The sequence below is a fragment of the Paraphaeosphaeria sporulosa genome (assembly GCF_001642045.1).
Source record: "Paraphaeosphaeria sporulosa strain AP3s5-JAC2a unplaced genomic scaffold CC84scaffold_6, whole genome shotgun sequence".
Taxonomy (NCBI): Eukaryota; Fungi; Ascomycota; class Dothideomycetes; order Pleosporales; family Didymosphaeriaceae; genus Paraphaeosphaeria; species Paraphaeosphaeria sporulosa.
In genome coordinates, this window is record NW_017253365.1 from 1,468,479 (window position 1) to 1,491,188 (window position 22,710).

The 22,710-nt window shown below is 54.4% G+C and overlaps 9 protein-coding genes across 9 annotated transcripts; 3 read left to right on the plus strand and 6 right to left on the minus strand.

Annotated features, from left to right (window-relative positions):
• Window positions 1-867: 867 nt before the first annotated feature.
• CC84DRAFT_1165225 (aldolase) lies at window positions 868-2,063 on the minus strand. The gene has a single exon (XM_018178670.1). It carries the CDS (start codon window positions 1,940-1,942, stop codon window positions 1,001-1,003), a length of 942 nt encoding a protein of 313 aa, XP_018035216.1. The 5' UTR covers window positions 1,943-2,063; the 3' UTR covers window positions 868-1,000.
• A 200-nt stretch (window positions 2,064-2,263) lies between these two features.
• Window positions 2,264-2,738, minus strand: CC84DRAFT_806200 (uncharacterized protein). The gene has a single exon (XM_018187494.1). The coding sequence runs from the start codon at window positions 2,605-2,607 to the stop codon at window positions 2,332-2,334; it is 276 nt and encodes a 91-aa protein (XP_018035217.1). The 5' UTR covers window positions 2,608-2,738; the 3' UTR covers window positions 2,264-2,331.
• An 81-nt stretch (window positions 2,739-2,819) lies between these two features.
• Window positions 2,820-3,491, minus strand: CC84DRAFT_1165226 (uncharacterized protein). The gene has a single exon (XM_018178671.1). The coding sequence runs from the start codon at window positions 3,471-3,473 to the stop codon at window positions 2,871-2,873; it is 603 nt and encodes a 200-aa protein (XP_018035218.1). The 5' UTR covers window positions 3,474-3,491; the 3' UTR covers window positions 2,820-2,870.
• A 1,959-nt stretch (window positions 3,492-5,450) lies between these two features.
• CC84DRAFT_1247281 (uncharacterized protein) lies at window positions 5,451-6,809 on the plus strand (the record flags this gene model as incomplete). The annotated part of the gene is made up of 1 exon (XM_018184230.1): window positions 5,451-6,809. The coding sequence occupies one exon, from the start codon at window positions 5,454-5,456 to the stop codon at window positions 6,765-6,767; it is 1,314 nt and encodes a 437-aa protein (XP_018035219.1). The 3' UTR covers window positions 6,768-6,809.
• Window positions 6,810-8,282: 1,473 nt separating this feature from the next.
• On the plus strand, window positions 8,283-10,444 carry CC84DRAFT_1121606 (cytochrome P450 monooxygenase-like protein). The gene is made up of 6 exons (XM_018175615.1): window positions 8,283-8,422; window positions 8,473-8,695; window positions 8,757-8,840; window positions 8,894-9,347; window positions 9,396-9,903; window positions 9,950-10,444. Exons 1-6 carry the CDS (start codon window positions 8,369-8,371, stop codon window positions 10,109-10,111), a joined length of 1,485 nt encoding a protein of 494 aa, XP_018035220.1. The 5' UTR covers window positions 8,283-8,368; the 3' UTR covers window positions 10,112-10,444.
• A 1,252-nt stretch (window positions 10,445-11,696) lies between these two features.
• Window positions 11,697-13,858, plus strand: CC84DRAFT_1165229 (uncharacterized protein). Its single transcript, XM_018178672.1, has 2 exons — window positions 11,697-12,603; window positions 12,656-13,858. The coding sequence occupies exons 1-2, from the start codon at window positions 12,068-12,070 to the stop codon at window positions 13,806-13,808; spliced, it is 1,689 nt and encodes a 562-aa protein (XP_018035221.1). The 5' UTR covers window positions 11,697-12,067; the 3' UTR covers window positions 13,809-13,858.
• Window positions 13,859-15,932: 2,074 nt separating this feature from the next.
• CC84DRAFT_1093528 (Di-copper centre-containing protein) lies at window positions 15,933-16,887 on the minus strand (the record flags this gene model as incomplete). Its single annotated transcript, XM_018174520.1, has 2 exons — window positions 15,933-16,391; window positions 16,444-16,887. 2 exons carry the CDS (start codon window positions 16,885-16,887, stop codon window positions 15,933-15,935), a joined length of 903 nt encoding a protein of 300 aa, XP_018035222.1.
• Window positions 16,888-18,781: 1,894 nt separating this feature from the next.
• CC84DRAFT_806296 (uncharacterized protein) lies at window positions 18,782-19,555 on the minus strand. The gene has a single exon (XM_018187495.1). The coding sequence runs from the start codon at window positions 19,442-19,444 to the stop codon at window positions 18,875-18,877; it is 570 nt and encodes a 189-aa protein (XP_018035223.1). The 5' UTR covers window positions 19,445-19,555; the 3' UTR covers window positions 18,782-18,874.
• Window positions 19,556-20,330: 775 nt separating this feature from the next.
• Window positions 20,331-22,185, minus strand: CC84DRAFT_1260162 (MFS general substrate transporter; the record flags this gene model as incomplete). The annotated part of the gene is made up of 3 exons (XM_018184971.1): window positions 20,331-21,658; window positions 21,708-22,070; window positions 22,131-22,185. 3 exons carry the CDS (start codon window positions 22,183-22,185, stop codon window positions 20,331-20,333), a joined length of 1,746 nt encoding a protein of 581 aa, XP_018035224.1.
• Between the last annotated feature and the right edge of the window lie 525 nt (window positions 22,186-22,710).

Genomic DNA, 22,710 nt, shown 5'->3' on the forward strand with positions numbered 1-22,710 from the left:
GCTAACCATTATCATGTCTGTTATCACACAATGCATTCCGACTTTGTAGCTGAGATAATTTGTCTTCATAACCGGCCAGGGATCCAAACGTTCCCGCGGTCTTTCCCAGCAACGGTCAACCTAGAGCGATTACCCATGGCAACAAAATGCCAGGCCCGATAACCATTTCTGATGCTCCTGGCCGTCTTATCATTGCAAACCCAGCTGACAAGGTGATCATCGACCCTGGTACCACGCCCGGACCTGACGACGGTCCAGTTGTAATCTTAGGCAAAACTGTCAGCGCAGCACCCACAGGCATCGTCGTAGTCAATCCCACAGCCACGAGGACCCCTCTCAACTGCTAGGCCAGGCGGAGTCTTCATCACAGCGAGCGATTCAACGGTCGTAGCAGCAGGCCCCTCGGATATCCTCGTAGTACCCGGGACAAAATTGCGACCTAGGGACGCTCCTGTTACAGTCGATGGCACGACTGTCAGCGTCGAACTCAGCGGCGTCGTACTCGTAGGTCCCGATGACATCAGTGGCACGGTGGCTCTGTCGACGGGAGGCCCAGGAAGGAGTTCAGTGACGGGTAGATTGGCCCATGGAAATGTGCTCACTGCGACGAGCGCGGATGGACATTTCGTGAGCATTGGTGTAATATTGACTTCAGGAGGTCCAGCTCAGACACTGTCTGGTGCCCAAGCGGTGAGTCTAGAGCCATTAGGTACCGTTGTGGAGACTGGGACAGCAGCGAACACTGCGGTGTTTGTGAATCCGACTTCGACAGATGCGGATAGTGCTGGTGGAACTGGAAAACCTGGAGCAACTAGCGGTTTCGAATTCAAGTAGGAATACGTAGTGTTGGGGATGTTGACTATAGCTGTGATGATAACAATGTGCCATAGGTAATGTGAGAAAACTTTGTGCGCTATGTTTGGTCTATGATAAACTGACAAAGATGTAATGTACGGATGACTTAATTGCGCGTACAACTTCTCTTCTCTTTGCTTCCTGACTAGAGCGACCTCTCAATTTCGGCCAGTTCAGCCATTACCTTCTTCACGTTGTCTTTCACTGCGTCCCCAACAGGCAGATACGGCCTCCTCGGCAGGAGTTTCTCCTCCGCGCCCTGAATACCTGCATCCACGGCGCTAAACTGACTGACCGCATATTTCGTGCTCGCAATTCCTGCCTTTACAGGACTTTCCGCTAATGCCGCCTTCTTGTGCAGCTTCAGCGCCTCTTCCACCTTTCCTGCAACATACAGATCGTACACCCTCTTGATTGTCTTCGGAAAGACATTGGAGAACGCCGCGACACACCCCTGACTACCAACCGCGAGCCCCCCAATCAAGAAATCAGACTGTCCTCCAAACGTTGTGAACTCCTCTGGCGACAGCTCAGCCGTAAGTCTGGTAATCTTGGCCACACTTCCGCACGTGAGTTTTACGCCTACGACCTTCCCAGGATTCCTCTTTGCGATCCCTGCAATCGTCACGCTATCCAAATCCACGCCGTTGCACTGCCCTGGGAAATTGTAAATTACAATAGGCAGATCGGTGCCCTGCGCGACCTCGTCGAAGAAAGCATTGACTACCTCTTTGCTGGTAGCACCGCCATAATAACTCGCAGGGAGAAGAAGACCAAAGTCTGCGCCCGCAGCCTTAGCGTCCTGTGCATACTCTAGGGTCTGGATGGTCGAGTAACCCGAGATGCCCACGATAAGTGGGTACGAGGGGCCGACTGCGGAGCGAGCGGCCTTGACTAGGGAGATGCGTTCTTCGCGGGTGAGGAGGAAGGCTTCGGCGTTGGAGCCGAGAATAACGAGACCGGTGACGTGTTTGGAGAGATAGTTGAAGTACTGTTTCTGGGCTTCGAGGTCGATGCTTCCTGTTGTAGGGTCGAAGAAGGTTACAGCCGGGGTCCAGACCCCTGCTTGAGGAATTTTGATGGCCATGTTGAGTGGTTTAAGTGTAGCAGTGTCCTTCAGGAGCGTGATTGAAGAAGCAGTTGCGGCGAATCTGGAAGTCAAAGGAGCGTATTGGATAAAGCGAGTGTGAAATGCTGCATGTTGTTGGTGTTGGGAAAGCTGCCCCTCCACCCCACCTTCCTGTGATGTTGTATTGGCGGATATTGACGGAACGTCTACCGTAGCGTGTCTATCTGGCGGCAGTGGTTCCGAAATACGTATCGTAAAACATGCCTGCGCATGGTATAGCCTTGTAAGTTCAGCAATGTAGAAAACCCAGGCTGGACAGCGTCACAAATAGCACAGTTTGAGGAGGTGACGATATGATATTGAAAGTTCCTCGAATTTATATCGTATAGGAGAAACAAATTTGGGCTTCAAGAGAAGGTCAGTCTTGTAAGCAGCGCGCCCCAAGCCTCTATATGCCCAGGTATGAGCGCGCAAGGCATCGGTATGCAAATCGTACAAGAGCCCAGCAAACGTAATCGTACAAGAAATGCAAAGACCGATGCTGGGTAGCACCGCGATAGGCGATCGAGTGGGGACAAATGTCTACTTTTTGGTACGGGGTCGTTCAGGCTGAGGTATCTAAAGTTACTGTACGAAATTGGTCCAGTCCAAAGGTGAAGATGAGGCGACAAACGACGGTGCATTGAACGCCACGCATAAGGTCAATAACTCGTCAGTGAGGTAGGTATTGTAACACGACGCACACTTGACATTGCGGTGCCCAAACACTCGATGAAGCAACGGAGAGAAACGGTGCAGGCCAGGATGAAAAGCAAGCAAAAAGCTCGCGCCGAGCACCAGCCGTTCTGGACTGGCAGGCAATCTACCAATAAGTAGTCAGTAAGACCAGGGCTCAGGGTTGCCGGCCTTTAGACCCTGAGAGAGTCTTGCGCTAGCACCACACCGCTCATGAGCCGAAAGGAGCAGTAGGGAGCATATTCGGGACAGGAGCCACCCCTGCAGGAGCAGAGAATGATGCAGCCTCGTCTTCGTCGTCGCTGTCATTTGGGTTAGCATGGTCATCGACTTGGGAGAACGCTGACGGGCGGCCCTCAAACAACGAGTCGATTGTGTGTTCCGGGTCGGCGTGCGGCGTTGACTCTGTGATCTCCTGAATCTCTTGTCGAAGGTCGAGCGCCTCTGGGGCTTCCTCAACAGCATCTTCACGGCCTGCCAGCTGAATCTCAACCTGTTCAATCTGCTGCGTGACGACGACAGGCTGTTCATCATCGAGCTCGGTGTCGCTGGCAGCTTCATGTGCCGCGTGTAGCGCGTCCGATTCGGCTGCGAGATCATCCTGATCCTGGGCCGCATATGGTTGGTCGTCGTCATCGTCATTGTCGTCGTCGGTGTCGTCGCCAACGACTTCCTCGACAACCTCTTCGATCACAAGGATGGGCTCATCTTCGTCCTCGGGCTGAACGCTGGCTTCCTCTTCAGCATCGAGGTCGCCAGTGTCGCCGTTGGTGGGAGCTGCTTCTGCGTCTTCTGTATCTTGCTCACCCTCCATTACAACGTTGTCATCAACTTTGTCGTCTTCCACCGGTGCCTCCTCAGTCGGTTCCTCGGCGGGTGCAGCCTCGGGATCAATCAGTTGCTGCAGGTAATCGATCATGGCATCTACAAATCTGTCCGGCACGTCGATTGTAGTGTACCCTCTCTTCTTGCGAGGCTTCGGGGTGGATTTGACAACGCGTGCGTCCTTCGCCTTGTGCTCGGCTGGCATTGTGGGAGTCTTCTTCGTAGGGGTCGCAGCTGCATTCTTCGGGGGGCGACCCAAGCGCTTCTTCTGCGGAGGAGCTTCTTTGGGCGCGGACTTCTTCGCCTTGGTCGCTGCCTTTTGTTTGGGAGCTACTGCGGTGGCGGGGGTCTTCTTCGTCTGCTTCGGTGCGCGAGTGCGGGAAATACGGGGGCTGGAGCGCACGCCGACTGCAGGAGGGGACGGCTTCTTCGAGGCGCGCTTGCTGACGCGCGCAGGTCCAGCGACGCGGCTGAGGTCTCGAGCAGATGCGGATGGGCGACCGCGGCGCTTGAGGGTCGCAGGAGCTTCGGTGGCAGCGGGTGCTGCTTTGGGCGGGCGACCGGCGCGCCTCTTCGGAGCGGGAGCTTCTTCGACGCCAGGCTCGGGGACTGGCTCAGCAGCCTTGCGACCGCGGCCGCGACCCTTCTTGGGCTGCTCGGTAGCAGGCTCTTCCGCGGGAGCGGCCTCTTCCTCGACCTTTGCGCGAGCAGGCCGGCCACGCTTCTTTGGCGTCGGATCAGGTGCTGCAGGCACGGCAGCCGGCGCGCCGCGGCCGCGCTTCACAGGACTATCTTTTGCAAGTGCGGCAGATGCGGCGGCCTTCGCAGTGCGACCGGAGCTGCGGGCGGGGGTTGCGGCCGAGGCTTTGGCGGCCTTGCGGGGAGCCATTGAGAGCGGTCGATCGAGAAATGGAGGTGCGTGGGTACCTGGCTGCAGGAGAAGAGGGCGCAGTGTGTGCGCGAGCGTGCGATCGCAAAAAGTGAGGGTGGTGGAGAGCCAGCTGACGATGGTTTGTGAAATTGGTGTGACGCGTCGCGCAAGTGCAGAGCTGGAAGCTGGAACGCGCGCTAGTCCACGCGCCGTCGCCAGCCTTCCCGCTATCGATAGGCTCGCACCTATTGTGTCTTTTTGCACACAATTGCACACGCTCAGGCTTTCCTTGCCCCAGTGGAGACATCGGTACAAGGCTGAAAGCAGTGCTTAGTACGGATAGAGCTCTTGTTAGTCTGGCCCTTTGCCATGCTAAATCATGAGGTCGCCCGCAGTTCTCCTGAGCTCTCCCCAGACGAAAATGAGCATACTTGATGCCCACGTCGCTCTCGACGATGAGGTTATGGTGAAGGAACACTGTGAGGACCGAACGATAGCAACCGTGCACGCAACCCATGTCGGAATTGCCTCGGTCCATCGCTGCAATAGTCTCCTCAACGATAGCCCGATGCCCGAACAGACGACCTACGTAACCCGTCTTGTGGGTCCCTAGCGCTTGACGGCCAATCTCTGGACTTCATGCGACACTGTCACGACTCGACACTCTTCCTGCAAGGCCCGACTGACACATGCCCAAAGAAGGCAATGGCAGCATCAGAGCATCGTCACCGAGGTCAATTCGGAGCCCTGGAGCGCATTCTGAGCATCGAACACTAGCTGAGAGAGATTGCACATGTTGAAACCGGCCATACCTGGCCGGAGACACTACCCCGGATTTTGGAAGGCGACATGCAGGCACCCCACCTAAGCCAAGTTGCTACTTTACTCCGCCCCTACAACGTGTTATTGATCACCTGCTAGCCTCCCGTAGATGAAGCTTAGGTTGAATGTAAACATAATGGGGTTTATCCGCTAATCACAGCGGCCGGAAGAAATGACAAGCCGAAAGAACCGGGAATGTGATTGACAGGAGTCAGGCACAGCATGTGTATATTAACGCGAGATCCCTCTACATGGCCAAAGGCTTGAGGCATAGCAATGGGTTTTTTTTCTCGGACCGTGGCCGTTGCCGCCTCGCTGCTCTCCCTCGCAAGCGCTGTTTCCATCTCTTCAACGAAAACCTTCAACATCAGTAACGATGTGGAGGGCTCGGTTCACTTGAATGCCCTTGCGTTTCAACAAAGTCCTTTGACGACTTTCGGCGACTATCAATACGTAGCGTTCTACAAGACTGCATCCGGCTATGGGAAGCACTACGTTAATCTCGGTCGGAGGCGCATCGCACCATCGCTCGGCGATTGGCAATCGTTTGCTTTTACCGACTATGTCCAGCAAACGCTCGACGAACACAATACGATCAGCATGGGCATCAGTGGGGACGGCAAGATTCATTTGAGTTTTGACCACCATGATGTGCCGCTCAACTACCGCGTCTCTACATCTGGTATCGCCAAAACCGTACCATCTGACTGGAGCATGAACACATTCGGTGGCTCAGTCCAGCACAGCCTACCCGGATCTACAGGACCATGGACACCTCTCACCTACCCGCGCTTCGAGCGTCTTGCGAATGGCGATATGCTCATGGAATTTCGCATTGGGCAAAGTGGATCCGGCGACTCATACATCCACCGCTACTCCGCATCCTCCGGTTCTTGGAGCGCAGTTGGGAAATACTTGCAAGGGCAAGACAACAACGCCTACATCAACGGGCTCACTTCCTCGGGTGGAAAATTATTCGCGAGCTGGACTGTCCGTGAGACGCCCGACGCAAGTACCAACCACGACTTCTACTTTGCGTTTTCAGAAGACGATGGCCAGACCTGGAAAGCCACAAGCGGCAGCTCAGTCACGAAACCCATCACGCCGTCAACCGCGGGAATCAAGATCTTCACCATCGCACAGAACACGCAGATCATGAATCAAGAGGCGCAAACCGCCGATGACAAGGGAAGGTTCCACGCGCTGATGCGTGATAACACGTCCGGCACAGCACGCTTCTACCACTACTTGCGATCAACAACCGGGACCTTCACCAAGACCGCGATCAACGCTCCCGGCCTTTCCAACCCTCCCTACCTTGCCTATCGAGGCAAGCTCGCTGCCAAGGGTGACAGTCTCATCGCGATCCTGCCGGATGCGCCAAAAAACACCACGACCCTGTACGGTGCCACTGCGGGTGGAAACTACCAGGACTGGAAGCTTCTAGCTACCATCCAGAACACGGCGGGCGAGCCAGGAGTCGATGAAGAGCGACTGCAGCAGAGCAATGTGTTGAGCGTGTTCATAAGGCAGGGAGGACCTTTTGGTGACCGGAAGATCCAGGTGTGGGACTACGACGTGCAGTGGTAGGCAAGCGGGGTTATTCGTACATTGTCGTTATCAGATGCCACTCATAGCAACAACTCTAGCTCACGAGTTCAGTCGGTTGCGTGGAAGAAGGCTTGTTGCTCCATTATCTAATGACACCGGTTTGCAAGTTGAACGTCTCTTGTATGATGTACTCTACGCCATGCGGAAACACTGTCGGGGTATCATGTCGTATATCATCATTGCTCATGAATTCATTATCTTGCAGCATGCTTCCTTTGCCGTGGGCCTCATACACCGAATGCGTGGAAACACAGTCGTCGAGTTACGGTCCCTCGCGCCATAAAATCACACTTTATCCTTCTGGCTGCAAAAATTGCACCGACGATAGTCCATATCTGCCTTTCCTGATGCCATGTACCACATAGTACGAGACTGTCACTCAGTACGGAGCGGGATTAGAAAATTTCTTGTGCACCCTCCAGCGCTCCTTTTGGCATACCGCGCTGCAGGACCTTCTAGCCTTGCACTTTACACACTGCAACAGCGCGGAGCCATCCTGTTAAGCCGTGGCGCCGCAGCCTCCACAAGCATTCGGCTTGGCATGCTGTGCATGAAGCTCCTTAATGACCATGGAAGTGGAAGAATCTCCTATGCCGGTGTTGACGAGGTCACCTGGACCGATGACGTTCATGCCGACGAAGCCAAGGTAATTTGGCTTGTAATCCTCCTCGTTCATCGAATTGGCAGTCTCGAGAAGACCCTTGGACTCGAAATTATATGGGACGCCGTTGGTGAAGCTACTTGGTCCCGAAGAGAGCTTTGTGTATCTGCTTCAGAGCGCCGTACCTCAACACGACAACAGGCGGCGATAGCGAGTGTTCATTGGAGTGTGCAGTGATTTATTGCGTGTTTCTAGATTTTGGGAGACAGCGGTTCAGGTACAACGCGTCGTGTGACGCTATATTAGAATGGGAACTCGCGATGACGCGCTATCACGTGCCGCGCTGGACGGAGCCAATCTATAAGCGTTCGGCTCTACCATGGCGCTGGCTCACAGTGTGTTTCGTGCCGCTCTTCATATATAAGATTCGAGTCCATGGACCCTCTTCAACCTCTTCAGGAGCGATTAGGGGACCATTTTATGTTGTAGAGTCGTTAGTGTTGTACCCAAACATTCACGTCAGTCGCCATCGTACATCTTGAAGCAATCTCCTGAACGAAAAACAATCCATGCTCACCATAGTCTCCTAAGCGATTTGTCTAATGTGATTTCTTCTAGGTTCCACAGCACCACTGCTGAGCCTGTCGCATGTGCGAGTAGACGAGACGAGCGGAGCTCTCTCACCTATCAAAAAGGACTTGGCTTGCTTGCGAACGACACGTTAACAAATCAAAGAAGCACATTCTCTAGTCTAAATCGTTGAGCAGTGAGTATCGTGGGCCATCGTCTAATGGGTATTGTTGGCCAGACCACGATTACGCGAGTTGGGACGCTTGGTGGGGCTGGTTTTCTCCGCTCGGATTTGCGGGTCGATTGCGACTTCTCCGCTCCACGAGCAGGGGTGCTGCGCTTCGACCTTGGAGGATAGTTGCGGGCGGCGACTTCTCCTGAACTCCAAGTGCCACACCTCGGGGGCGTTATGGCGATGCAAGACCACTCATTACTCCAAGCAGCACTGTATCTGAGTGGCGCGGTCAGTTCGCTAAGTAATGCCACCTCGATCGGCTAAACTAACAGCTCCAGTATCTCGCCTTCAGTGTCTGTCGGGCGATTTACAACGTCTATTTTCATCCGCTAGCCAAAATACCTGGGCCCAAATTACGTGCTGCGTTCTATTTTCCTCACAACTTCGAGCTTGTTGCCGGTGATGTTGTCCACAACTGGCACAAGCTGCACGAACAGTATGGCGAAGTTGTTCGTATTTCTCCGTCGTGGATTTCGTTCACCAACCCGGACGCATGGCGAGGTATGAAGGGTTTCGAAGGGGTTTTTAGGCCTGTTTCTTATGCATCAGCTGATGTTTTCAGATATTTACGCCCATCCCTCCATCCCTAAAGACCCTGTCGTGTACAACACCTACGAAGGCAGAAACCGTCCGGCAAACATCATATGTAGGTATTACCAATAAGGAACAACGTATCAGAGCTAACATCACAATTGTTAGCTTCGAACGACGCAGACCATGCCCGTATACGTCGCTGTATGAACCATGCCTTCTCCGATCAAGCCCTCCGTGGCCAAGAACCTATCATCAGCTCCTATATTACGCTGCTTGTCTCTAAGCTACAGGCTAAGTCAAGAAATGACTCGCCTATAGATATTATGCGCTACGTCAATTACGCCACCTTTGACATTCTTGGAGACCTTTGTTTTGGGGAGTCTTTCAACGCATTGGAGTCAGAGGAATACAGCGAATGGATGGCCAATCTTTTCAAAGGCGTCAAACTTGTACCATTCGTCAGATTATTCAAGCAGTACCCGATTATTGGTGTACCATTCTGGATTTTGACTAAGATATTTCCGCAGATACTGGCCGCAAGGACCAAGCATGACAACTACACTATAGAAAAGACGGCCAAGAGGATAGAAAAATTTACGGACAGGAAGGATTTCATGAGGTATGAGTGTTTCTCCTCTAACTGACACACGTGCGCTTACACTTTCAGCTATATTTTGAAACATAATGATGAGAAAGGCATGACCAGAGACGAGATCATGCGTACGTCAGGAGTCCTCATCGTGGCCGGCAGCGAAACCTCGGCCACCCTCCTCAGTGGAGCGATCTACTACCTCCTCTCAAATCCGACCTGGCTTGAGAAAGTTAGAGAGGAGCTCGATGGCGCATTTAAGAAAGAAGAAGAGATGACTTTCGCGTCGCTAGGCCAGCTGAAAGTGCTGAATGCCGTGCTCACCGAAACCTTTCGCATGTACCCTCCGGTGCCGGTCATTTTACCTCGAGCAACCGTAGACAAAGGTGCAATAGTGTGTGGGACATTCATTCCGAAAGGCTGTACCCTAGGCGTCACGTCGTATGCAGCTTCTCGCTCGTCGCACAATTTCAAACACCCAGACATCTTTGCGCCACAGAGGCATCTCGGCGACCCAGAGTTCAAGCATGATAAGCGATCTGTTATACAGCCGTTCTCCGTAGGACCTAGAAACTGCATCGGCCAGGTAAGGATTGTGCGGCTGACTACAGATGTAACGCTGACGTCCATAGACCATGGCGTGGCTTGAGCTGCGAGCTATCCTTGCTAGAGTATTGTGGAATTTCGATATAGAGCTTGTGGACAAATCGCACAAATGGGATCAGCATAAGGTTTTTGTTCTGTGGGACAAGCCGGCGCTTATGGTCAGGCTAAAGATGAGGAAGCACGAGTAATTTAGAATGGTTGGGCGTTCAAATCGTGACTCCGAGGACAATGAGGAGAGCAGCAATGTATGCGACAAGATGCGAAGAGCACTAAATAAAATTGGGAAGTTGGTACTGCCTCTGCGCAAGCACCCGTCAAACTACCACGAGCCTTGGAGCTCCCGAGTTCTTGGCGTTGGCTCGCGTGGTGGTTGAAAATGTGTGAGCCTTGGAGGCTTTGGCTGTCGCGGGGGGCATGGCATGATGACTTGCGCTGGGTCACCGGTAAGTGTAACATAGCGTAATTAGGGGAAGGAAGGAAAGATAGACAACACGTTCGAAATTCATTCGGGCTTCCTTCTTGCACAGCTCGTTCGTTCCATTTGGGTGCAGTGCTTCAGTGTGCAAGTATACGTGGTGAAACGATACTCTCCCTGAGCCACGGCTGACATATACAGGGGGTATGTCCCAAAGAACGTACGAGTAAGGCAGCGTGAGTGATTCCAGCCCGGTCAAAGTCTTCGAGATGTGCTTCTCAAAGCGGCTCCTACTAGATGCAGCTCGCGTTTCACTTGGTATTCACTGACGCAAGCAGTGCATGACATGCTTACTCCGAGTGATCTGGAGTCAGCAAGACACATCTGCAGATGGCTACGCGACTACAAATTGAAAAGGGCTTTCGCATCATTGGTGTCAGCGTCACGTACCCAGTTGCAGAAGGCGCGACTTTCCAAAATACTGAGGAAGGCGGGCGTCTGTGGTTGGAGCACGGACCTGGCGAGAAATTCGATCGGGAGATGACCAAGCGCGTCAAGGAAGCCGCTGGGAGGAAGCAGGCTGAAGTGTCGACGCAACGGTAGAGCTCGCCGAGGAACTGGACAAGATGGAGGCTGAGGAGCTAGACGATGTCCCCATATAAGAACAAATCAACCGAGGATATCGGACGGATGGTAGTCTGCTCAAACCAGGTCGAATGAGGATGTCGTGATGGGTGATGGGCCGGCCTTTTCCGAAGCGTCAATGTTTACTGGTTTCTGCGGCCGGATGAGGTCTGGACAAAGGGAAGAACCGACTCGATGCACTCTCCCGATCGGCTTCTAATGGTCTATGCTGAAAGAGTACGACGGGGGTAGTTCAGCCACGAGCAGTCTTGGCATACAGTGTAAACGCTGGAAACGCTGTACACGTACGAACTATGAGCGAATCGGCCCTTTTTCCAAACACAGCTATCTCACAGAAAGAATCAACAAGAATTGGCGATGATTGTAATTTTGGCCACAGGTCTGTCTGCTATCTCATAGCGGACTGTTATTCGTAATCGTGCTGAAATACAAGCAGATTCAACAGTTCCGTCTTGTTATAAAGTTCAAGTCGAGGGAAAGAGTGCCGAGCGAATCGTTCTAGAATTAGGGTAGGTTCTCACCTGAGCCGCGAACAACGTTTCTAGCGACCGCACATCGGCCCACTATAATCCTTGGCAGAGCCGCAACTCTATACCTGCTACAGCATAGTGTGGGCGCTACGATCGAAAAATGTCCTGTCACTTGCGAATTTGTTTACGGAACGTAATTGAATCCCAAAAATCGTCCGCGTGAGGAAAATGCGGGGTGTCTCGTGGAGGACGGAAGCGAGACAGTGCCGCAGAGAATCAGACACATAGAAACTGTGTTAGCGGCCCAGTTACCCCAGAGTGCTCTAACAATGGGTCCTTCGCCTCGATGCGTGTTATCTAGGTTGTGGAGAACCCATGTCGCGTTTCTGGTGGCGTTGAGATAGTCCAGATAAGATGCACAGGACCAAGCCGCATTTCGAGCAGTACCAAGCCGCAACTAAGGTATGATAACCTTTACGAGCGGGATCCCGAGCTGGCTATAAAGGCCTGCATCCCTCCGCATGGGTGTCGTAAGAAGACCTTGAGAGAATCCAACACTCACCTTCATATCCCTTTTCCTTCTACTTGGACCTCTGGTCCTGGATTCCATCGTCATGGGTCATCAAGATGAGCCTAAGACCGACATTTCCCAAACCGTAAGCCGCCCCGAGGCTGAACTGGGTGACGTTTCCAACTACAAGGTCCAAGAAGCTCTCGACCCTGGCTCTCTCCACACCCATCGTGGTCTTCGACCTCGTCATGTCCAACTTGCCGCTATTGCAGGTGGAATCGGTGTTGGTCTCTTCGTTGGAATCGGCAAAGTCCTGGTCAACGCCGGTCCTCTCTCTCTGCTCCTTGGCTACCTGATATACGGAATTGGCTTCATCTGGCCGTGCAACTTGTGCACTGCCGAGATGGTGACATGGCTACCCATTCGCGGCAGTGTGTTCGGTTTGGCCTCGCGATATGTTGATCCAGCGCTTGGGTTCGCCCTTGGATGGACGTACTTCTACGCTGGAGCGATGTTCGTGTGTACCGAGGTCAGCGCTGTAGCAACAGTGGTGCAATTCTGGGACGTCAATGTTTCGCCAGCTGTTTGGGTGGCAATGGTCCTCATTCTTTGCACGTTCTTCAACCTCGTAGCTGTCAAGTAAGTAAATCCCACGAGTGGCCCCCGAAACATCTCTAACAAGTTCCCACAGATGGTACGGCGAGTCCGAATTCGTCATGTCGATCACGAAAGTCTTGCTCCTCGTTGGCCTTGTCCTCTTCACCTTTATCACAATGGTCGGCGGTAACCCCAAGCACGATGCATACGGATTCCGCGCATGGACGGGCGGAAACGCAATGCATCCGTATTATGCCGATGGCGCTACTGGACGATTGCTTGGTATTGCGATCTCAATTCGATTCGCCGTCTTCACACTCGCTGGACCCGATTTCATCAGTTTATCTGCTGGAGAGATACAGAACCCTCGACGTACGATTCCGCGCCTCGCTCAGCTCATCTTCTACCGCTTGGTCGGTTTCTACATCATCGGCAGTTTCGCTGTTGGTATCATCTGCTCGTCGCGCGATTCCAATCTCATCCTTGCTATCAAAGGAGGCAAACCTGGTGCTGCCGCTTCCCCTTGGGTTATCGGGATCCGTAACACTGGTGTCACCGGTGGTCTCCCTGGTCTTATCAACACCCTGATCTTGGTCTCCGCCATCTCATGCGGTAATGCATTCGTGTACCAGACCAGTCGGACGCTGTACTCGTTGGCCCAGGAAGGACAGGCGCCAAAAATATTTCTGACATGCTCCAAGAGCGGAATTCCCTACTACTGCGTCCTAGCTGTCACATCAATTGGATGCATTACGTTCCTAGTCGCAGACAACTCCGCGATAACGGTGTTTGGATGGTTCGTTGACCTGGCGACTTCCGGTCTTATCGTCAACTTCGTTGCATTCTTCTGGGTTTATCTTGGCTGGTACCGCGCCCTAAAAGCCCAGAAATTCGATCGCAAGAACCTGCCGTACTACTGCAACTTTGCCCCGTACACCGCTTGGTTTGGACTGATCTTCGGTTGCCTCATTATCCTGTTCCTGGGCTTTGATTCGTTCGCACCGTTCTCGATCCAGTCATTCATCACGACGTATTTTGGCATCGCGTGGGCCGCCTTCATGTTCACTTTATGGAAGATTGTCAAGAAGACAAAGTTTGCCGATCCAGCGACCGTAGACATCTACCATGGAAAGGCGGAAGTCGATGCTGAATGCGCTATTTGGGAGAATGGAGGGTTGGAGGAGAATGAGAAACAGCGTCTGTCCGAAATGAGCGTGGTGCGGAGAACTTGGGAGAAAATCTGGTAGATTTGTTGGGGAAGCTACCTTACCCAGTAACACTGTAATATCCATACCGAGAGGTGCTGTTATACCCAGGGAGAAACTGGCGGTCCAGAAGGTCTGCAGGTTATCCCGCGCCAATTCCGTGCTTTGTTCCAGTAGTGTGTCAATGGCAACGTGTAAAATGTTTTGAATATCGGTATCGACAGATACAAGTGACAGGAAGATGACGCGCGAGGTAGAGGCTGCGACTGTGGAAGGAGTAACCGATTAGTCATCGGTATCTGTCCAGAGTGGCGGCTACGCCATTGCGCCATCATGCCTACCGTTGTGACCCTGAAATGAAAACCATTGAAGCGCCCTGTCAGACAATTTCGTTGAACAGACGAATTTGGAAATGGACCACAAGCACAGGGCACGGCTTAGCGGTGCGGGCCGATGCCCTACGCTCGGGAGTCCACCAACACGTGCCCATGAGGCGTAGTAAACTCTTAATTCGACTAGCAAACATGCTTTTGAGGGCGTTGACAGCCGGAAAGCAGAATCGGCGACTATCGTACGAAACGCTGGACAAAGAGACATCGCTCCACGTCATGGCCCGTGATCACCTTTGGCACAGGCATAGAGATGACACGAGCAACGTTCACGTAATCAAACAGTGTAGAAATGATTAATATCTGGAAAGGATTTCATGATCCTTCAGCGGAACCGTCACGCGTCTATGCTCCCAAGTAGCGCAGTCGCAACGTGTGACTTTCGGGACAGACTCAGGCTGCATGCAGTGCGAAACTACGATACGAAGTCTCGTAAGCAGCGCTTTTACGATCCTAGTTGCACAAGACAACAGCGGGGGTTCTGGAATGCGAAATTTATCAGAGCCTCGTCAAAAGGTCGCACAAGCGCATGCAGCAGCCGCTCATTGCTCTCTCCTGTACCACTCAAAGATCTCTCAAATGCCGAAAAAGGCAAATACTTCCAGCAAGACCTTGTCTCACACAAGATACGCACAGTTTTACACGTTGAATGGCTCTCCCAGAACCGTTCCCACAGAGCGGCAGTGCGGCCGACCATACCAGAGTCCCTCCAACACCGCAGATCCTTTCACGTGCGTGACATGAACTGGTCTGGATCGATTGCAAGAGGCTAAGAGCCTAGCATGCTCGCGTACATGCGTCGAGAACAAAGAGAAACGTGCAGCTGTACCTAGTCCGGGTATAACAATGTTCAAATGTCTGTCACTGCGCGGAAACGGCGTTCGGAGATGAGATTGAGATCGCCCTGTACGCGCATCATGTTCGCCCAGACCAAACGGCGTCGACTTTGACGCTGAACCAAGTCCGGCGACAGAATGATAGTACGGTATGGTCTACAGCACCAGCAAATGAACCCTCCATGGCGCGCGTCTACCGCCGGTCGTTCGCAATACGGCATGAGTAGAAGCAGGCCCCCGCTTCCTTTTGTTCCGTTTCGTTTCCCTCTCATCTCGACTCGATCGCTGGTGCATCCATGATCCCATCCCGCCAATCTGCCCCCTCGCGTGCATGTTTCGCCATTGTCCGTCCGTGATTTGCCTGCCCCACACCCTCCCGTTTCAAACCCTCGCGGCCCGCAACCTGTCAATCCGCGAACCCACGCGTGCTATTTGACATTCGGCAGGACTCCGAGACAGTCGCTGCCGCCGCGAGATGAAAGCTTACCTGGACCTTGCCGCTGGGAGGATGACGTGCCTGAAGCCGAGATGAGAGGCGTGCGCGCATGCAGCGAGGCCGCATTTGGCAGGAACGCCTCCTGAACCGTGCGTGAGCGTAGTCAGGCACCAACGTTGTTAGGCGCAGGGGTAACGCGGGAGAAGAGGGGAGCATTTTGTGGGCATCATGTGGGCATCAGGTGGGCTGCAGCAATTATCTATTAGAATTTACGACGTAGTGTTAAGTTAATGTATCCGATGCGAGCCGATAGGCACACCATACCCCCAAAGATGATGCGCATGAAGGTGCAATGTCCCGAAACTTCCATAATGATCCCCAATCATGTTGTCCACAATATGCAAAGACAGAATGCGAGAACGCTAAGTAAAGAGTGATTTAGAAAAATGAGAATGGTATTTGTCTAGTTAAAGAAGATGCGATACGGAAAGATTCGTGGCGGAGTCTAGTAGTTGTACTTGTAGCACAGGGGTGAGTTCAGGGTGTTCATGATGTCCCTGACCTTCATGTTGGGCTTCAGGCCGTTGAGGAAGATGTCCGTGTCGAGGGTAAGGGCCTGGTTGTTGGGGCCAGTGCCGTCGATGTAGCCGGTGCGGGAAGAGTCGTCGTTTTGCCAGATGCGGAAGTGGCGGTCGACCATACCGTGGTGCAGCCAGAAGACTGGGTCACCGGGGGAGGCATATACGTCGCGCATGACGCCACCGATTCCATTGTGGCCGTAGGCGTGGGCGCCCTGCTCAGCGCACTTGGCGAAGTCCTGGTAGTCCTTCAACGCCCTGCAACCGTTGACGATGTTGGAGTTGGTGTTGGCGGTGTCGGCGGCATTGCCGTTACGGGCAAGGCAGTGGTACTGGTTGAACTGGGCCGTGCTGGGACCAACGTTCAGGGCAAGGTTGGCGAATTGCTGTGGCAGGTCAGACATAGGCTCTTCAAGAAATGGTAGGGCGTGCACTTACGCCATCGGTAACGCAGTTTCCGCCGAGGTTGATGGCTCCGAGCCATTTGCTAGAGAAGATGGACGACTGCGAAAAGCGGCCGGCAAACTTGGTCTCGTCGAACCAGGGAAGAGAGTCGGTAAAGCCGCACTCATCCCTCAGCACCTGCTCGAACGCCCACAGGAAAGCACGGTGCCACACGATGAACTTGCGGTTGTTGTGCACGTTGTCGGTAACGGTCTGGTGGACCTGGACGAAGTCCTCGTAGCGGTTCTTGGAGCCAGGGTAGTTGCCGGCAGAGGGCTTGCCGAGCAGGCACTTGACACCGTTCACAAAGTTTTGCTTGGTGGTGTCGGAGCTGTCGTGCCACTCAGTACGGGTCCTGGTGGTGCTGCAAGTGGCGGCGGCGGCGAAGGTGCTGAATTCGGCCTCGGGTCCAGGTCCGTCGGTCTGGTTGGCGACCATCTCGGTGATGTCGGCGAGGGAGAGGGTGTGGATCTCGTGGGTGTTGAAGATGTTGACGTCGAGCTTGGGGGCTCCCGTGGGGATGGGCAGCACGGGGACGGAGAGCACCGCGGCGGACGCGCCGGCCGCGAGGCCGAGGAGGGAGAACTTGGTCATTGTGGTGGAAGAGGTCCTTGGGGTCCTGAGAGCGAAATGTTGCAAGGCGTATTAAAAATTACCAACTGAATGGGTTCCTGGCTTGGTAAACGAATGGCTGCTCTGCAAGGACTTGCAAGGGCGTTGGACAACGAGTGCAAACGGAAACGGATGGGAACAGGCAAATCTTATATCCATCCCAATCTCCTTTGGACGCTGCAATACGACGCTGGGCCATGCCAGCTCGCCAGACCATTCCCGTCCTGGGCCCCTGGTCGCGCGCGGGTCCCAGGCGCTAGCAGCGCTGTGCATGGATCCGGCTTAGATCAGCAGCCTTCGATATTGGCGCCAGCGCGCCACGGGCCTTTGGCCAGCGCCCGCCGCGCAGCGCTTGCCTGAGTGCGGCCAACAGGACCCTGCAGCCCGTGCCCCCCAGCTTGCAGCGACCTGCGCCCTGAAAGCCCGGCGTGCGTGGCTGCCCTGGGATACAGGTTGCCGGTGCGCCTCCCCTGGGCCACCAGCCCGTTCAGAGCGCCGCACCTCCACATCCTGTGCCGTCTGTAATTGCAGGCCATGCACTGCCCCCCTCGCCGGCTCCCACCTCTCCACTGCTTCTCGAAGCAGCAGTCCTGAGGAGCGCCACGGAAATAATCGCCCTCCGCCAGCACGTGCGTCGCCGCCGGTGACCTGAGACCTGACCTGACCTGGCGAGCGCCTCGCGAGATGCAATTTCACTACACGACCGCGCAGAAGCCACAGTCGACCGGACAGGCCAGAGACACGCAAGCGCTGTCGTCCTTCCAACTCAAGCGCACGCTGTGCCGATCCGACCATCGCCGATGGCCCTGTGCTCCGCCCAAGAAGGCGTGCAGTAGGCCTCGCTGCCGCTCAGTCACATTCTCAGTTGCTCGCATCTTGCCTCCACGCTTACCGTCCCGTTCGCCCAAGCGAGCGCGACAGCAGAGTGTTCTCCTGTGTATGCTGACCACAGCTGCCTCTCCCACAAGGCGGCCAATGACAGCGCACTACACCCAAACAAGCTTTGCGCCCGGCACTTCCAAAAATACCAGCTACTATCGACATCAGCTCTCCCCTAGTCCCCCGAGCATCCTTGGATCGACAGATGCAACCTCAGACCAAACTATACGCCATGCCGTGGGTGGCCAGTAACGAGTGCCACGTCGAAGGATCCAATAAACATTGCCTAATACGGACGGCTGTCGGCCTTGTAGTCTTGCTGGCGTACATCGTGAAGGCACAAAGTGCGGGGTTGGTCTTGTTCTGGGTGACGTCGACATGCCGCTTCGTGGAAGATGCGGCAATGGAAAGGCTGCAGACGTCGTGGCATTGATGTAAGTAGGTCATGCGGTTTGCCTCGATGTTGGAGCGGTGAGTATCTGGCGATGCAGCCCATTGTGCGCAAGATGGTTTTGTCAGCCCAGAGCGCAGTCAGCGGACCCAACAAGGCATCTGTGGAACGGCATTTGGTAACCTCAGGGTCGGTTGTCGACCGGGAAGAAGCAACACTGCTGGTGGTGCGTCGTCTGCTCCTGTGCGGGATGCGCACATTAATCGTAACTCGGTGTCGTAGCACGATCGCCCAGCTGCCCCAACGTTTTCGGACCGTTATCTCGACCACCAATTCAATCAGCAAGGACCGCGTCATCAGCCAATAGACCTGTGTGTGGACCAAACGCTCCTTGATTTCGTGCAGACCGGGTTGTGTTGCCGAGTAGCCGCAGCAGCCGAGGAGAAGCTTCGCTGCTTTGTCTGCCGGGTACTAGATGCTGGCCTGGGAACACATCAACGACTGCGCAGAGCGGGGCTGATGTTGTAGCACCCGGGATGTCGGTCAGCCGCCGCGAGCCACAGCTACACCGGGTGGCGTTGAAAGATGCATCGCAAATGCAGGGAAAGACGCACAACATGCCGACGTCACAAGACAACTGGCAGCCCGCTGGTGAGAGCGATGGACGACTGGAGGGGAGCTGGGGAATAAACCTTTGGGTAGAGTGCAACGAATGCGCCGACTGACTATATAGGATCGGTTGAGCACGTTTGAGTGAGTTAGGTCTCCACAGCATGTAAGCGCCCAACCTCGCAATAGCACTGTGGGATTCTGCGAGGAAGGCGCGAGGCTGCTACCCACCAGGTCAGAAGAAGGTGCGAAGGGTCTACATCCTAGGATGGAGGAAGGCGTGAGGGACGACAACACACCAACGCAACACGCAGCACCCCGAGCATATCCTACCTCCACCTCTTCGTACATTGTCACGCGCTCTTTGGGACTCTTGGTGTATTCCACACTTCGTGAGCGGGGAGCCAGTCCAAACGCGTATTCGAACGCCTCTTCGTCGTCCTCTTGGGCAGCGATGCCAAGGTGAGACTGCATTGAACTTATGTTCAGGAGCGGCAGACACATCGCCTACAGCCATCACGAAAAGCATCTCAATCAGCGATGATTGAGCTGGACGCCGTCGACTCACACTGAACGCCCCTTTCACACTCCGCCGCCCCATCCGACTCCACTCAACCTACTGTAACCGTATTGACAAAACCCGCACAAACGACCTACCGCAGCCACAACCACAACTACGAACCCCGCTTCATACCAAGCCCAGAGCAGCCACACCCGCACTCGAACATGCCAACTTATCTGCCCTCGACAACACGGGTGTCTGAGACACCGCCCAAGCCCGTTGTCGCACAGCACATGCGCGCGCCGCGTACCACAAGGCTGGGGCGCACGCGCACATGCACGACATCACATGAGATCGGCGCCGCTCCAACGCCTCCGACCGCCGCTTTGGACCCTCGGGATCGTCGTGACATAAGCGCCTCTCCGTGCGACACAGCCGATGCGGTCTGGAAAGCGAGGTGGTGCAGAGAGAATGCGAGGGCGTGGCACGGGGATGAATATGTTGAAGTTACGCTTGGCTAGGACAGTGGTGTGTGGGCGCGAGTGTGTGAGCGATATGACTGATTAGGAGGCTTGCGAGCGGACAGTGCAGGGAAAAGCTGCAGGCCTGATGCCTGGTGTCTGATGTCTGATGTCTGATGTGATGAAAACTGATGAGATGGATTCCTGCTCCGTAACAATGCCGAGGACGCAAGCCATGAGTGAGCGCAAGAACGCTATGAGCTCCAAATAACGCCGGTAGCTGAACCGCATGATCGCAAAGAAATATGAACGTCTTGATGACGCGAACGGGAAGTAGATCAAGAGGGGGTCGAAAGAGGATCAGAACATAACCACCGTGTATCCAACACCCGGGCTACTTTTATCCAAACAAACCCACGACGCCGCATCAATCATCATAGTCTGCGACCGCCACGCTGTCCGTGTCGCTGATATGGACATGGTGGGGGTGAATAGCCTCTTGCACGGCGTCCTTGACGATGTTCTCGACCTTCACTTTGTCCACGTGTTCATTAGGAACCCAGAACAATTGCAGCGCACCGACGACGGCACATCCAGCCAAGAAGAACCACGCTGCTGCACTGCCTCCCGCAGAGTACACTACTCCAACGAGCGGACTTGAGACGGTTCGTGCAAGACAGCATGCTGACATAGCTGCGCCGTTGACACGGCCCAATACGAGTGGCGAGGGCGTTGCGTTCTTGAGTAGGATGAGGGCGCATGGGAAGACGAGGATGCCGAAAAGCCCCTGCAGGAAGAGCGAAAGGTAGACACCCGGCGAGACGAGCTTTTGCGGGAGGGCGCTGATGAATGGGACGATGATGTAGGTTGTTGGGTACAGGACAATCATGCTGACAAACGTGTTCCAGACGCCTACTTTCTCCACGAAGAACGGGAAGATGACGCCCTGTGTGAACAAAGCGATGAGACCGTTGACCGCAAGGAAGGTGCCCACGTCGTGAAGATCGAGACCCAAGCCGCCAGTGAAGTCGATGCCGTCCTTCGCGGATTTATCAAGGAGATAGACGGGTAAGTTGGTGATGTAGGCCATTTGGTGGAAAGCAATGATGGTCAAGGCGAGCGTAAGCATGACGACTGTGTAGTTGAAGGTCTTCTTAGCCCCTGTGGAGTCAGGACGTGAGATCGCCGCTGGCAGGATCTCATGGTGCGCGAGTCTGATGCTGTGCATAGTTCCGAAAGAGTCCCGGCGGATATCGAATCGTTGGTCGATGGCTGATGGCATACCATCTTCCAGGAAAGATGGCTTCTTGCGGATTTGACGTAGACCGTCAACGATGGACATGGAACGGTTACGGAAGCTGCTGCTTGAAAATGCGCGCGACCGAGAGGCACGCGAGAGCGAGCTGCGATCACGGGGTCGTCCAGCATCGCGAGGCAGCGTCGAATGGACGTTTGAGAGCAAAGGAGCTCGCTCATTAATAGTGGGGTCAAGGATAGCCGCGTGAGTTGTCTCTTCTTCAATCTCTTCCTGCATGGGGAGTGTCTCTTCCAGGAAGAACATACCCTGGATGATGGCCAGCACGATTCCAAGGGCCGCTACAAGGTTAGGCAGCAGATACGGGTACCTACCGAAAATGCCATCCTCAGAGAAGGTTCCTGGGTAGAACTTCGCAGGCTGCGCAAGGAAGCCACCCATAGCGGATCCAATGATACCACCAAGAGTCCAGACAAAAGGTTGCGTCGCATATGCCTTTGCTGGTCACCGTTAGCCCCAGTTTAATGCCGCGTCGATCTTGATACTCACGCTCGTGCGCAGGGTTCTTGACCATTTCCTGCACCATGGTCTGCATGATGGCAACGTTTCCGTTCAACGCGCCGCCAACAAAGCGCGCCAGCAGAGCAACCCAGTACGTCTTCGCAAAGCCAAAGGCAAGACTGCTCAGTGCAACGCCCGCCAAGCCAATCAGCGCGACGGGCTTTCTACCGTAAACATCGGAAATAGCGCCCCAACCCAGCGCAGTAATAGCTTCTGCGACAGCGTAGGCCGAGAGCAATAGTCCCGAGTAGAAAGAAGCATCCTTCTCATGGATTCCCAATTCCTTTACCATGACGTACGAGTACGCCAGGATGGAGTTGAACGCAAGGGGCTCGGAGAATCGGCATATTCCTGTGATCCACCTATCAGCTTCAAGCTGCACGGGTGGCGCTCAAATCTGGATGTACGTACCGACGATGACAAGTTGCTTCCAAGGGAAGGGCTCATCTTTCGGATTCACAGGCATTGTAGATTGGATATTGCAATTGAGGGGGCGTCGAGGCAAGAGACCGCAGTCAGGGTTTTTGAAGAAGGTGATAGCGAGCTTCACTAGCGCCCACGCACGTACCCCTCCAGCCCCGCCTGACTCCAACTTCGCTTCCCTCGCCGCGGGTACATGTCGGTACGGCGCGCGTTGACCCAGGCGCGCTGGGCATTCATCGCGTCAACGCAGTAGTTGCATGGTCTTGCGGAAATTTCCATCACTTCGACTGAATCTTTGCCGTTCTCTGCACCTGCTCGTACAGCGACAGACCGCGACCAGCCTTGCCCTCGGCCACGGCGCAGATTGGAGGCATGCGAGACAGGTGCACGAAGCTGCAGTCAGTTGCATAGCGGCTCGCGCTCCCTCATCATGACGTAGGGCGCATTTCTGACAGGCCCGTCAAGCACGCCGACGCTCACCACGTGCTCGCGTATCTCATGCTTGGGACCGCGACGGTATCGCGAACGGTACGCCTGATCAAGTACCTCCCGCCTTCCTGCTTGATCA